This window comes from Antedon mediterranea, chromosome 5, assembly GCF_964355755.1.
Source record: "Antedon mediterranea chromosome 5, ecAntMedi1.1, whole genome shotgun sequence".
In the NCBI taxonomy this organism is placed as follows: domain Eukaryota; kingdom Metazoa; phylum Echinodermata; class Crinoidea; order Comatulida; family Antedonidae; genus Antedon; species Antedon mediterranea.
The window spans coordinates 23,711,436-23,725,250 of record NC_092674.1 but is presented as its reverse complement, the minus strand read 5'-3'; the positions used below and the strand labels follow the sequence as shown (position 1 = coordinate 23,725,250).

At 35.0% G+C, this 13,815-nt stretch overlaps 3 protein-coding genes and 1 long non-coding RNA gene across 4 annotated transcripts in view; 2 read left to right on the top strand and 2 right to left on the bottom strand.

The window, feature by feature from the left end:
- Positions 1-896: 896 nt before the first annotated feature.
- LOC140049829 (neuropeptides capa receptor-like) lies at positions 897-2,021 on the bottom strand. Its single transcript, XM_072094777.1, has one exon. It carries the CDS (start codon positions 2,019-2,021, stop codon positions 897-899), a length of 1,125 nt encoding a protein of 374 aa, XP_071950878.1.
- A 1,444-nt stretch (positions 2,022-3,465) lies between these two features.
- LOC140049947 (uncharacterized) overlaps positions 3,466-13,815 on the top strand; it is a 48,325-nt gene continuing 37,975 nt past the window's right edge. Inside the window, exon 1 of the long non-coding RNA XR_011845332.1 lies at positions 3,466-3,496. This is a non-coding gene — a long non-coding RNA (uncharacterized lncRNA). The remainder of the gene's footprint in view (positions 3,497-13,815) is intronic.
- Positions 8,460-9,563, top strand: LOC140048920 (thyrotropin-releasing hormone receptor-like). The gene has a single exon (XM_072093718.1). It carries the CDS (start codon positions 8,460-8,462, stop codon positions 9,561-9,563), a length of 1,104 nt encoding a protein of 367 aa, XP_071949819.1.
- Positions 11,594-12,775, bottom strand: LOC140048919 (QRFP-like peptide receptor). The gene has a single exon (XM_072093717.1). The coding sequence runs from the start codon at positions 12,773-12,775 to the stop codon at positions 11,594-11,596; it is 1,182 nt and encodes a 393-aa protein (XP_071949818.1).

The window sequence follows — 13,815 nt, the reverse complement described above, 5'->3', positions numbered from 1 at the left end:
TTGATAATCGTAGTAGAACTTTTACTCTATATTAAAGTAATGCAATTAATTCAATGTTGTTAACTCTGTGATCCAAATTCAATCAACTAAGTTGATTCGACCAACTAAGATAACTGTGCCTATGAATCACTAAGTCTGTACAGGCCCAACAATTTCAACAGTTAAGCATAAATAGGAATAGGCTAAATAGATCTATAAAAATTTACCCACCCGATTACATGGAAGCGAGATATAACTTGTAATACTTTATGTAACTGGAACTGCAGAACAGAAACAAAAATACAATATTCATTTTAATTGCGTTTTATTGATTGATATTCTGCACAGTATTTTGACCTCCCGTCAGCATTTTTTTCCTATGAGGTTAAGGAAATCATGAATAATTCATAAGAATAATTATGACATAATAGAAAGAACGTCACGGTTCATTGCATGTTCGAACCGAAAGTTCATTGTTTGTCTAAAAACCATCGGCCCAAGACGACCTAGGCAGGGTTTCGCGTTCTTGCGGCTGAAATAAATTCATGCTGGCGATCGACGATTATACACTACATGTCCGTGGGAGGTATTTTGTTATCCCATGAAAAACGTTCTAATAGTATAGTCGTTCGGTTTGTCTTTTTAGGAGGGCCCTGCGTCATCAAAACTACGTTATGCTATTGCCTATAGATCTGCTCGCATCACTCTCGTACTTTACATTTTCTAGGTAGGATACATATTATAGGCATATACAGTCGATTTAGTTAAAATCAGAGTGCAAAATATTGCATAGAGAATCATAGCTATTATGAGTATCACCTGTTGGTTTATGCTAATTTATTTGTGTTCTTATGTTAATATGTTACTACACCCATACTTGATGTGTATTATACGGTACAGTATTCATTTATGTTTATTCACAAATATGTGTCAAATTGTTGACGATTAAAACCATCTTTCATGTTTAAAAATGTACAGTTTACATCCTGTCGGCTATGCGGTCTTCCCCCTGCGATTTCGTCATCGTCTTGGCGACGACATCGCCAGAACACCAACACGTACGCATTACGATACCGCTGGTTCACTATTACGTATATTATTGGATTAATGGCAGCGTTCATGTACAACAGCAGTCTACCTATATTAAGAAAAGTATGATTTTCCGATGGATCATCGCTGTTGTAATCACCAATAGTATGCTTTATCATCGCCATTAATGATGTTATTTGGAACGGTGCCAAAAGCAAAAAAAATGTTACGCCGTTTATTAATAGCATTGCTGTAATCTGGTTCCCGGCTCTAGTTAACGCTTTGGATCCTTTAGGGTGTAGACGTGAATCGGAATTGCTCTTCTTCAGGCCTATGACAATCAGAATATGCGTTATGCTGGTAATAGTCCAGGCGATAAAGAAAGGAACTGTTTGTATAAATTCATAATAGATCACAAAACCCTTGTTCACACTGCCACATATATCAATGACGACAAATTCGCCATCCTTCACAGGCCATACCCCACAATAGGATTCTTCTTTACCGACGGCTGGTGACATCGAGGCAGAGAGAAGCACCGCGATGACCCAAGAGCCGAAGTTCTGTCTTCTAACCCTTACCCTAGAGTGTATTGTGTAAGCTCTGATGGGGTAACATATGACTCTATATCGTTCCAATGCGATTAAAGTAACTAAGATTTGAGCCGTGAAAGAAGAAGAGTTCTTCAATATTGACGTTACGGTACATCCAAGGAATGTCTTCTTCCCAGAGTGGATGTTCACATCTAACTCGTAATAGCTGTTTAGTTTTTCTCCCACTGCTATTAGTAAGAATATAATATCTGCTATTGATAAATTTATAAGGAAATTATTTACAGCAGTGTGAAGATATGAGATACGATATGACACGAACATGAATGAAATGTTCGTAATGACGCCAACGGACATTATAACTGGAAACACGTAGCAAACACATATTGTCTCCCAATTCGAATATTCGTTGCTCTCTGTCAGATTTTTGAATGTATAGCAATCCCCAATACAAAGAGTCATTTCCACACTACACGTGTTTGTGAATAACACAGTGCCCATAACGTCCGCTCAACCAGTTACCAATCGTTTGATTTTCAAAATAAAAGCAACAATAATAATGAGCGTTCCAATGCCGTTTCGCTACCACAACCAGTGCATCACTTACAAAGTTCTAAATTATATTTATAATTCTGCATTTATTAGGCAAATACTACACTACACGTCTATTTGATAATTGACAGCTGAGTTTCCATCGGCCAAGGAGACGATAGAACTTATCTCTAAAATTATACTCGACTATTAATTATATTTTAATAGCTTAATGGCCAGTGCAGTATAAATCCATAAACCAGCATTACAAACACGACTTAGATTCATTCCACGTATCGTGCATTTATGGTACGGCAAGAAACTGTATATTTACTCTTTAGATACCAGATCGATTTCAAAATATGATCGTGTTAAGAAGATCTGATGACGAAAGTCTTATCCGTGTACAGCGGTATTAGTGAGCATGATGATTGTAACGCGTACCGTCGCAAAGATGACGCGATAAAACGACACACAACGAGTCCCGGGCAACGAGCAGTTTATTGCGAGATAATAGTGTATCTAATGGATTTTGAAAATTAATTACCAGCTAATTGGAAAAGAGAAAAAACATCTGCGATGTCTTACATCTGAGTGTTTACAAGCGAACGCTATCTTTGAATAATGCAAATGAGTGTGTTGGTTTTTTTTTCTCGATTCATGGGTGAACTCTATTGATTATGCAACCACTAATACTGATTTCATAGTACTTTAAATTTTTTTAGAAAAATAATATAAATTGAATAAAATTTAGACTCTAGTACAACATGAGAATTTCAATAAAAGCATTCGTTCCTACGTTTTAAAAAAAATACGCGTAGGCCTACATAAAAAGCTACCTGAAAACAGGATCTCAACTTCCATTCAAACGGGGTAACATCATTATTATTTATTTATCTCACAGATTATGCATTGCATTTTAATACATAATCTTTGATCACAATGAAATTCACAAAATCGTGTTAATTACAATATTTTACATGTATTTAAACTTAGTACGGACTTATAAAGTATGATTGTGTTCTGTTTGAATGAGGGCGCTCTAATAATTTATAGAGAAATTGATGATCCAATTGAAATTATTATTTTTTAATGGGATCGTACAATAATAAAAACATATAAAAACCGGATTTGACATATTCGGGATTCAAAACATTTAAGCAAGCTCCCCATAGTTCGGCCTAATTTGGAGAACTTACTTTTATAAAAGTTCGAACTACTTTTTTTCTTTCTGACCAATCAGCGGAGGGTTTGAAGAAGTTTTTGCAGACGATGCAGCTGTGAGGAAGAGGGAAAAACAAGTTAGGAATTCGAGTTAGGCTGCTAGGCAATGTTATATGTGTACGGTTTATTTTCATTTAAAATGTCATCTTTTCTGTTCCTGCAGTCATAGCTTACTGAGAGTGGTAAGTATTGTATAGATCATTTGAACGGCCCTCGTTTAAGCTTATACAGTCCCCCAATAAGCGTAGTAAGTGCACAATAGTTAGGCCTGCCAAGTGCCAAGTAGAGCTTGTGATCATCCTGGTCGTGGCACACAGGCCGGCCGGACCTTCCTACGATTACGTGTTACTGTGTACGTTACAGTAGTGGTAGAGAGGCATAGGCCTACGGTACATTGGCCCCGTCTTTGACCTGTGCTTAGCTAGTGCAGTAGTTCTAGTAAGCCATGATCTTTCCTCTTTTCTATTGTTAATTTCGCATATGTTATGCAAGATCTAGAAGACATTTTATTTTAAAAATCCGTCATTTGATTATGAAGCGCCTATGATATGCCTAGGAGCTAGTAGTAGACGTACTAGCTTAATTCATTTCATAAATGTATAAAGCAAAAATTAATAAATAGATAACATGATGAACTCTTTGTTTTAAAAGTTTCCTATTTTGAAGATGAGGAACAATATAAAAAGTTTAACCGTATTATTTTAACGGAAATATTAAAGTTTTTATTAGAGTTTTATTGTAATAAATATTAACACAAATAAAAGTGCTCAGTTCTCGGTCTTGCATTTATTTTGTTGTCCATTATTCAAAGTATTGTTTTAAATTGAAGTGTTTTGTATTAAAGTGTTTGCGCATGCTCCGTTTCTTGGTCGTGTTTTTATTAATTAAGTAACCATTGTGTCATTTATTCACAAACCGTTTTGTTTAAACATACTTTTTTTCATAATTTAGTGCACAAACATTTTGTTAATAAAGAAGCAAGTGGATTATACCCAGTGAGGTAGCCTACATTCGGCTATAAAATCATTGGTTATACCTTATTAATTATCGTTGGAAAATATTGAAGAGTTTTATTGTTGTAAACGTTACAAAGATATTGCGAATTTCCCAGATCCGTGGTTTTGTTATTAACCACTGTGGAGTCTATTTAAAGAATATGTTGGTTTAAACATTGCAATTTCATAATTTCGTCGCCTAAAATTCGCGCTTGGAGAGTTATTACCGTATTAATCATTTTGTATTGAAATATTGGAGATTTTTATTATCTACTCTATAAACACTTTATGAAAAAGTGTCTGCGCATGCTCAGTTTACGAATCGTGTTTTTTGTTTTAGTAACCACTGTGTCGTTTCATTTTGTTTAAAACAACCTATTTTAAAGAACGTGAAAGCACATACAAATTAGATATGAAGCATATTACATGTACGTCTGGATTCGACACGAGCAGTTTGCGGGTATACACAGATTGGGAAAGTGTTGTAACCGTTATTGTGATGCCAATTGTATTAGCATTCGGCTTAATCACAAACTTCTTTTTCATCTTCATGGTTTACAGAGTTCCTGACATGAGAATTACCATCAATATATATCTAGTCAGTCTGGCCGTGGCAGATGTCTCATTCCTGGTTTTCACCATCAGTGATAAACTTGCTAAACATGTGATGTCACCATTGTATGGAGACGCTGGACATCGCGACACATCTGGTTGCATCCTTATATATTTATTTATATATGTAGCAAACCTTTCATCAGAACTTCACATATTAGTGCTAGCTTTTGAACGTTACTATAGTGTTTGTGTACCCCTCAAGGCTAAGCTCAATCAGAAAAAACGAGCAGTCCGTCTGCTTACAGCTACCTGGTTGGTATCTGTATTAATTGCCACCAGTTTTACGCCTGCCTATTCCGATTACAAACTTTACTGTCTTCAAGACACGAAGTATTCAGATTTATCAGATATATATGGTGTTTGCAGATCAGTCACATCAGATAATGAAATTGACGGTGCTAATATTTATTTTAATTTAGCACAACCTCTCATCTTTCTGACATCATTGGTGGTCAGCAGTGTTCTATACGTAAAGGTTTTACGTAAGCTGCGTAGAGTAAGCGCGTCGTTAAAAAACCGCGGTATGGCGCAGACGACTCACTATAGAAAAAGTAAAGTGAAACAGTACTTTAATCGAATGCTTTGGTGCAATTGGCTGGTATATTTCACCTTAGCAGCACCATTTCAATTGTATGCTTTTTGTGACTTCGTATCGTATATTACTGGTGGTAATTCAGTTACAAGCTCTACTCCATTGTTTACTACATGTCGGTTGCTAGTTTACCTAAATTCGTGTGTAAACCCACTTGTGTATGCGGCTACGAACCCAAAATATCGAGTTTCCTTTATAGCCGCGTGTTCGAAAAGGAAGCTACATTCTAACAATAATACCGGACAAATGATGGCAACGACGAAAACAACGATTTCAATAGCAGTAATAGACTGATTTCAGTTCTCTGTAATTTATGTATTTTTATCTAAACATACACAAACTATAGAAAAGGTGTAGAATGGTGTGTTTTAGGGCTATAATATAGATTTAATAATAATAGTTACTTTTATATTGTGTACATAATTTATTTAGGTTTTCTTGTATATTGACCTATTATTAATTATTCTTTTTTAACTTTTATTTATTTTAATTACTATGGATGCACCGTTATTCAAGAAGTGTGACACTGTTTCAAATTATTAGTAGGCCTATATGTACCATATTCAGTCAAACATTTATATTACTAAAATTAAAAATAAGAATGTTCAAAGGCGTATTGTATTCTGAAATTTGCGAATTAAATGAGTTTTATTAATTCAAATCAAAAGTTAGGAAAAATTTGACAAAAGGTGGGAGTTCGTTAAAAGGATAGGATACAACATAGGTAAAAGTGCGTCCATATTAATTCAGAAAACAGCAAACATATATCAATGATTTGCCATAGGACCAAATACGAACATATTGAGGAACATGTTGTCTGCTAAAGATGGACGGAAAAAAAAGAGGATTGAAACGTTAAAACGTTATTACACCTACGCTTAAAGTAGGCTAGTATACTTCGTGATCAATTATGTTATTGTATGCCTAGTAAATTATTCTAAATTGACAAGTAGGATATATGACTTTGTATTAAGGTCTGTTTACACAACAAAACGAATATAATACTGTTGGCCATCGTACATGTTGTTGATTTGATGTATTCTTTCCAAACCAGAAATCGTTTTCGTTTTGATATTGCCTGCATCGATAGTATATTATCATGCGTTGCCAATTACCAATTGATCTACATTAGCTTCTGTATATTTTTCATGCACTCACACGTCTACCATTACGGCGGAAGATTTTATTGAGTATAATATTCTCTACAAATCTTAATGGTATTAAGAAAATTTAATTAAATGTATACTGGTTCAAATGATCCTCTTTCACATTCATTTCTGTTATTGTTTGTTTGTACAAATTAATTTATTTACCATAAACGTGAAATTTGCAGTTACCACGGATAATGTAAACAACTCATAAGTTGATGACGATATTGGTGAAGTGTTATTATACAGTATGTAATGTTAAGTACAATGACACAGATTTGCCTATGAAGACACAGATGGTTTCTGAAACGCCTCTACGATTTAAAAACAAAGAAAATAAAAGCTGATATCACATATTCAGAACAAAATTTATTCGAGTAGCTAATATCCTGGGTTAATAAGTTATATATACCCTCTACTCGCACGAATTGAACATTTTTGCTGGACGATGACTTTGTATTTTTTCGCATCGCAAAAAGAAAATAAAAATATTAATGCGCATGCGCATAACCCAATGCCTTCAATTCGTGTGAAAAAATTCGCATAGTGAAAAACAAAACTGGATTATTACCATAGAAAAATTAATAACAATTAATAATAAATAATTTTGTATAATATTGATATTTAAACCATAGTAAAAAAGGCAATAAAAAAATCACTAGCTGCTATGGCATATAACAAGTTGAAGCAAGGCAATCCTACAACATTCCTTGGTTGAAGATAGATGTAAAATGCCGATTTGTTTGACGCATAGACCTATATAGCTAGTATATTTTTAAATGTTAGTGAACTCTGGGTACTCAACAAACGATTACAAGATAACATAGATATGTATCAGTGGAATATGTGACGTAATGTGATAGAGTTATAACGGATAGAGTGAGTAACAAGGAAATATACCAGATCACAAGAAGAATGGATGTTGATATAAAGTTTGCGTATATAGTTCTGAAAAGAACTGTTGAGTTTGAGAAGAATAGAGTAAATAATGAAACGAAGAAGACTAAAATGGTATGGAAACACACCTATACTACCGGATGATACACCAATTAAACAAACAATAAAGGAAACAAAATGAAAAGAAAATATAACTAAATGAACCAAATTAAACATAAATAAAATAAACACAATAACAAACCATCCTGCCCTAAACAGAAACAAAACATGGAAAGCGTAATGTCTAAGTAGCGGAAAACGTTTAAGAAGAATTTTTCAAACCATCTTGCCAGCTAATTCTTGCCAGGTATATTCTTGCCGGTCTATTGTTAATTCACATCTCAGTTCTATTTAATTAGATTATTTTACACAAGCTTTTTGCATTATTTTCAACAGTTTAAACAATTCTTATATTAGGATGGAAATAAATATGAAGTTGTTAGATTTTTTTTGAAAGGTTGTGGTGGTGTTTTTAAAGATTCAGGTAATCCAATTTCATTAAAGGTAATAAGGCCTACTAATTGTTAACCAGCGAAAGGAGAAACAACCAGCGACGTCCATCTCCGACAGCTCACACCCATTTTAATTCGGATTCAATCAAGTCTATTATTATTTTATTGGCGCTTAGATTCTATGATTGCGCAACATGTTAATCTAGGAATAATTTATCTTTAAGATCAAAGTAAATATTGAAGAACTTTAATATTGCTTTGACATTTCTTGACAAACAACTCTGTGCGCAGAATCAGTATATGATCGTGTTGTTTGTATTAAGTGCCACTTTGTTCTCATTAAGAAGCATTTACAGAGTAATTTTTATACCATCGTACTTCTTTTCTTCCACTGTAAAGAATAAGATATGAAGAACATTGATTGTATACAGGGATTTGACTCGAGTAATTTGCGGGAATACACAGATTGGGAAAGTGTAGTAACCGTGATTGTGATGCCAATTGTATTAGCATTCGGCTTAATTACAAACTCCTGTTTCATCTTCATGGTTTACAGAGTTCCTGACATGAGAATTACCATCAATATATATCTCGTCAGCCTGGCCGTGGCAGATGTCTCATTTCTTGCCATAAGCATCAGCGATAAACTTGCTCGTCATGTGATTTCACCTTTGTATGGGGATGCTGGACATCGCGGCACAGCTGGCTGCATTCTTATCGTATTCCTTGTATTTACATCACTATTGTCGTCAGAACTTCACATATTAGTGATAGCTTTTGAACGTTACTATAGTGTATGTGTACCACTCAAGGCTCAGTTCAATCAGAAAAAGCGAGCAACCCGTCTGCTTACAGCTACTTGGTTGGTATCTGTGTTGATTGCCGCCAGTTTTACACCGTCTTATGCCGATTACAGACTTTACTGTCTTGAAGACACGAAATATTCAGATCTATCAGATACATATGGTGTTTGTAGATCAGTCACATCAGATATTGAAATTGACGGTGCTAATATTTATATTAATTTAGCACAACCTATCGTCTTTCTGACATCATTGGTAATCAGCAGTGTTCTGTACGTAAAGGTCTTACGTAAGCTGCGTAGAGTTAGCGCGTCGTTGAAAAATCGCGGGATGGCGCAGACGACACACTACCGCAAAAGTAAAGTGAAACAGTACTTTAATCGAATGCTTTGGTTCAACTGGCTGGTATATTTCACACTATCGGCACCATTTCAATTGTACGCTTTTTGTGACTTCGTGTCTTATATTTCTGGTGGTAATTCAGTTGCAGATTCTTCTCCATTATTTACTACATGTCGGTTGCTTCTTTACTTAAATTCGTGTGTAAACCCACTTGTATATGGGGCTGCGAACCCAAAATATAGAAGTGCCTTTATGGTTGCGTACTCACCAAGCAAGCTACAACCTTCCAACAACCATGACACTTTGACGACAGGACAACGCATGACTACCACCAAGCTAACAATTGCATTAGCTTCTGTAGACTAGCCGTTTTTATTATGGAAGAGCAAGCAATGACTGATGTCACTAAAGAGACATCATATTAAAGATGTATAGCCTCTTGGAATTATAGTAGACTTTATACACTATAGTAGCCTCTTCAATGTGCCATCCAGATGTTCCTTAAGCTTCAGCTTTCCATTCGGTAAACTAAGGTTCGAACCCAACGTGATCGTATTGTATTAGCAGTGGCATAACGAAGAGGCCTAAGGCTCCTGGTTTAGGGATGATAAGTGGCCCAAACAAACTATGGAGGCCTCAGACGTTTTAGGCTTGTTCGTCATAGTTGTATGCGTATGAGGCTGCTTTGTCAGCAGACACGATGTTTGACTCGATGTTTAGTGTCACTAGATTATGACTGTCGTACGAGAATCGGCTGGCGTAACTATATAATCGTCAGATGTCGAATCAATAGTTGTAAAACCTATTTTAAATGTCGAAAGAATCGAGACAATTGTTATTACGATTGGATTGACACAATCATTGGGGTTAATTGGATTAATTTCTTTAATTCTCATTAGGACATAATAGTACGTAGATCAATAACTTATTGTTTTGATTTAGATTGAAGTAGATTGCTAGCAGTGACATGTCAATTATTGATAATGATAAAAAAATGTTCTTATAGGGTTGCTGTAGAATGTATGTATGCATAGTAAAATAAAAACAAAGTTACTAGTTTCATTCTTTGGTGCAGCAGTTACTTGGCCTTTCTACGTTGGTCTATTAAGACAAAGAGCTGATATAATCCAGGTTTCTAAAATTATCATGGATTCTTATTTTCGAATTAGATGTCTAATTAAAATTGAACTTTTCTGTTGTTCTATTGTGGAACTCTCTTCGTCCTGTTGATGTGCTGCTTTGTCAGTCCATACATTCTTTTAAAAGCCATTAAAGTTTGCGCCATACCATAAGATTTCATTCATATTGAAGAGGGGCTTTTCAGTAATACTTGTTCCCGCTACAAGTAAAGCTTGCTAGAACGTAACGCAATCGTTTTAACCAATGACAAGTGAAGTTATAGACAGTTAGCAATCACAAGCGAATAAGCCATCGCTTGTGACTGGTCAATTCACTTGCGTGCGTTACGTCGTTGTGTTGCGTCGCTAGTGGGAACCACGCTTCAGTAAGTATGCACTCCGAGGACTTAGAAAAATAGTTTATAACGGTTTCTTATAATTTCTTCTATGGCGCCCTCTATATCGTCACACAATCTCCTGTTGCATACGTAGATGAACAATGTAGGGATAATGGGTATTAAAATGACCGGAGTTTTTCAAACTACTGTTATACATATATGCTAGTATATTTTAGTTGTAAGGTTCAGCTGAACAATTCAATTGTTAATAAATTGGCGTATTTAATTTCCGCCAAGATTTAACCCGGTTGTCACCATATGTTGTCGGACTTTTGTATTTATATAAAGATGGAGTACATGCTTGTAATGACATGATAATTAGTATCTTTATCATCATCTTCATTATCATCGTCTTCATCTTTACCATCATCATAATCATTAACATGTTTTACTTTTCATCATCATTTGTCTTCGTCATTGTCAACTTCTTTATCGTCGTCTTCATACCATCACACATACATTTGAATGTTTTTGTGAATCCAACACAACCGAGACCGACACAAGGCAGATGATTCTAGTAGGTGCAATTATAGCCTAGGCTTATACATGCTTTTTATTTGCGATCAAAAATACATCCTTTACTTAGCCTACATGTGTTTATTACTATTAATATAGTAGTGTTGTAAGTGAACACACATACACAGAAGAAAAACAAACGTTGTGGAAAGAAGGCATGATAAGGAATGACGAATCCTCTTAGCCCGTGCCGGTGCCGTCAAACTTTTTGTTCATCCTAGGCCTACGTGCGTGACGTTATTTGCTGGTTAAACCTTATTTAGCATCTCAGTTGCAAACATTTTTGAAAACATGATGCAATTACGAACCGATTACAATACATTCTTTACATAACATAAACTAAATTTTACATAAATAGTTGCGCTTAAAGAGTAGGTCTACGTGAATTACACTCAAGTTCACTTCCATTTTTATGATCGTCCAATTTTCTTGTAGACGAAAAAGCAATTTTAAAAGCTTTCCGATATCTTGGGTTAGTAGCACCGTAAACAATTGGATTAATACAGGAATTGACGTATCCAAGAAGGCGAAACGTAGTATCCAATATTGCCTCTATATTCGGTTGCACAAGTTTGGTACCGGTAATGTTCGACACAAATCGAAACAAAGAACAGATGTTGAACGGCGCTAGCAGAATGAAATACACTATTCCATTAAAAAATAACATCCGGTTAAAATGCTGCCGTATTAGTTTGTTCTTTCGTTGTGACGTATGTGCCATGCCGTGATTATCTACAGACTTGTTAACCTGACGTAAATGACGTAATATCATTACGTATAGAATGTTACTTGCGATTACTGACGTGAAAAATGCAAACGTTTGTGTTAAATTAAAATAAATATACGTTGCATCAATACTGTGGTCTGTGGTGTATACAACAGACATACACGCACCGTATGTTTCCACGTACGTGCTGTTCCACCAAATGCAGCGAAGTTCATAATTTGCAAAAGCAGGAATGAAGCTGATGGCTATTGAGGCAGATACTAACCATGTAGCTGTTAGCAGACGAACTGCTCGCCTATGTGGATTGATGTGAGCTGCTAGTGGTACACAAACGCTATGATAATTTGCAATTGCCAACAACAATATGTGAAGCTCTGACGACATTAGTGCCGTGTTGACCAATAACGGAATTAGTATACAACCAGAGGTGCCAACGTTCGCCAAGTTCCCTTCCAAATCAGAGATGGCAAAGCGAAAAAGCTGATCAGCTACACTCAAAGTAAGACACAAGGAATCTGCGACTGCAAGACTTACAAGATGAATATTGACAGTAATGCGCATGTCAGGAACTCTGTAAACCATGAAAATAAAACATGAGTTTGTTGTTAAACCAAATATCAATAGCATTGGTATAACTATCAATATAACTGAATTTTGCCAATCTTTATATAGGTAATTGTTTCTGTCAAATGCAGACATATTCCAATGAACGTCACAGTTCATGTTATCCATTTTGATGCATTTCGTATTTGTTCTCCTCCGTTCGTCTTTATGTTGCTGCAGGCTTCCAAAGGTCGTAATAACCACTGTCATGTGCATCGTTTAATTAGGCGTAATCGCTTCTAATGTAGGCCTAAGATTCTAAGATAATGCTACTAATTATTATTTATAATTGTAAATCGTTTTGGTAGCATTTAAGAGATGTCATAAACTGCATGTTTATATACACTTAATACGATCAATAATAACAGTTTTAGTTTTTTACGTCATTTTATTTGTGAACATTGGAGTTTCCATGGACAATGTAAACAATTAATAAGAAATGTGTTAATTGTAAATTGTTACCGATATACAGGTGGTAATTAACCACAAGTATAACAAGATAAAGCGAATTATACGTGCACGTTAATTGAACATTGTACAATAAGGTAAGTGAATTTAGGAATAACAATTTGTAAGCTAGAAACCTTGAGACAACATGCTTTCTCATAGTATATCTAACAGGCCTACTGCTGAAGCTTTTTAAAAATATATAATCATTATATAATCATTATGATGTCTAAAAATAAGTATAGTTAAACTTCTTTCCCTAACAAAAATAATTAATTAACTACTTTGTGGCTACACATACTCTCAACATAATGCGGTTGATATATCTTTTCTAAGTTTTTGACTTTGAATGTATTTAGAGGCGATTGGTCATGTCGGGATTTCCTATGATATCGCATTTATTTGGCAATATAATAAGAACAACATGGTTCCTTGTCATGACATTGACTCTTTATGTTATTCATATCATAGTATTTTTATCGGTTCTAATGTCATTTGAATTTCAAAGAACTATGATGAATATAGAAACGTTACTTGCATTATGTCATAACAGCTCCAACCAATTAAACTTCATACCACTTCTTTAAGACATCATTGTTTCGCCGTAACCATTTTTTTTAATTTACAAATTATTTACACACAGTTATTCAAATGGCATTATTACGACGATCATGTCCGTTAAAATATAGACATAATACATTCCGGTAACATGATGATATGAGCAACAAGAAGCCCTATTCGGATGCGATGTAAAGCCGTTGGTCCCGTGAACAAATAGGTAAAGAAATTGGTACATTATTCGAAAAGAG

Excerpts from the sequence above, each read along its gene's own strand:
- LOC140048919 (XM_072093717.1), bottom strand. The coding sequence starts at position 12,775 with ATGCACATGACAGTGGTTATTACGACCTTTGGAAGCCTGCAGCAACAT.
- LOC140049829 (XM_072094777.1), bottom strand. The coding sequence starts at position 2,021 with ATGACTCTTTGTATTGGGGATTGCTATACATTCAAAAATCTGACAGAG.
- LOC140048920 (XM_072093718.1), top strand. The coding sequence starts at position 8,460 with ATGAAGAACATTGATTGTATACAGGGATTTGACTCGAGTAATTTGCGG.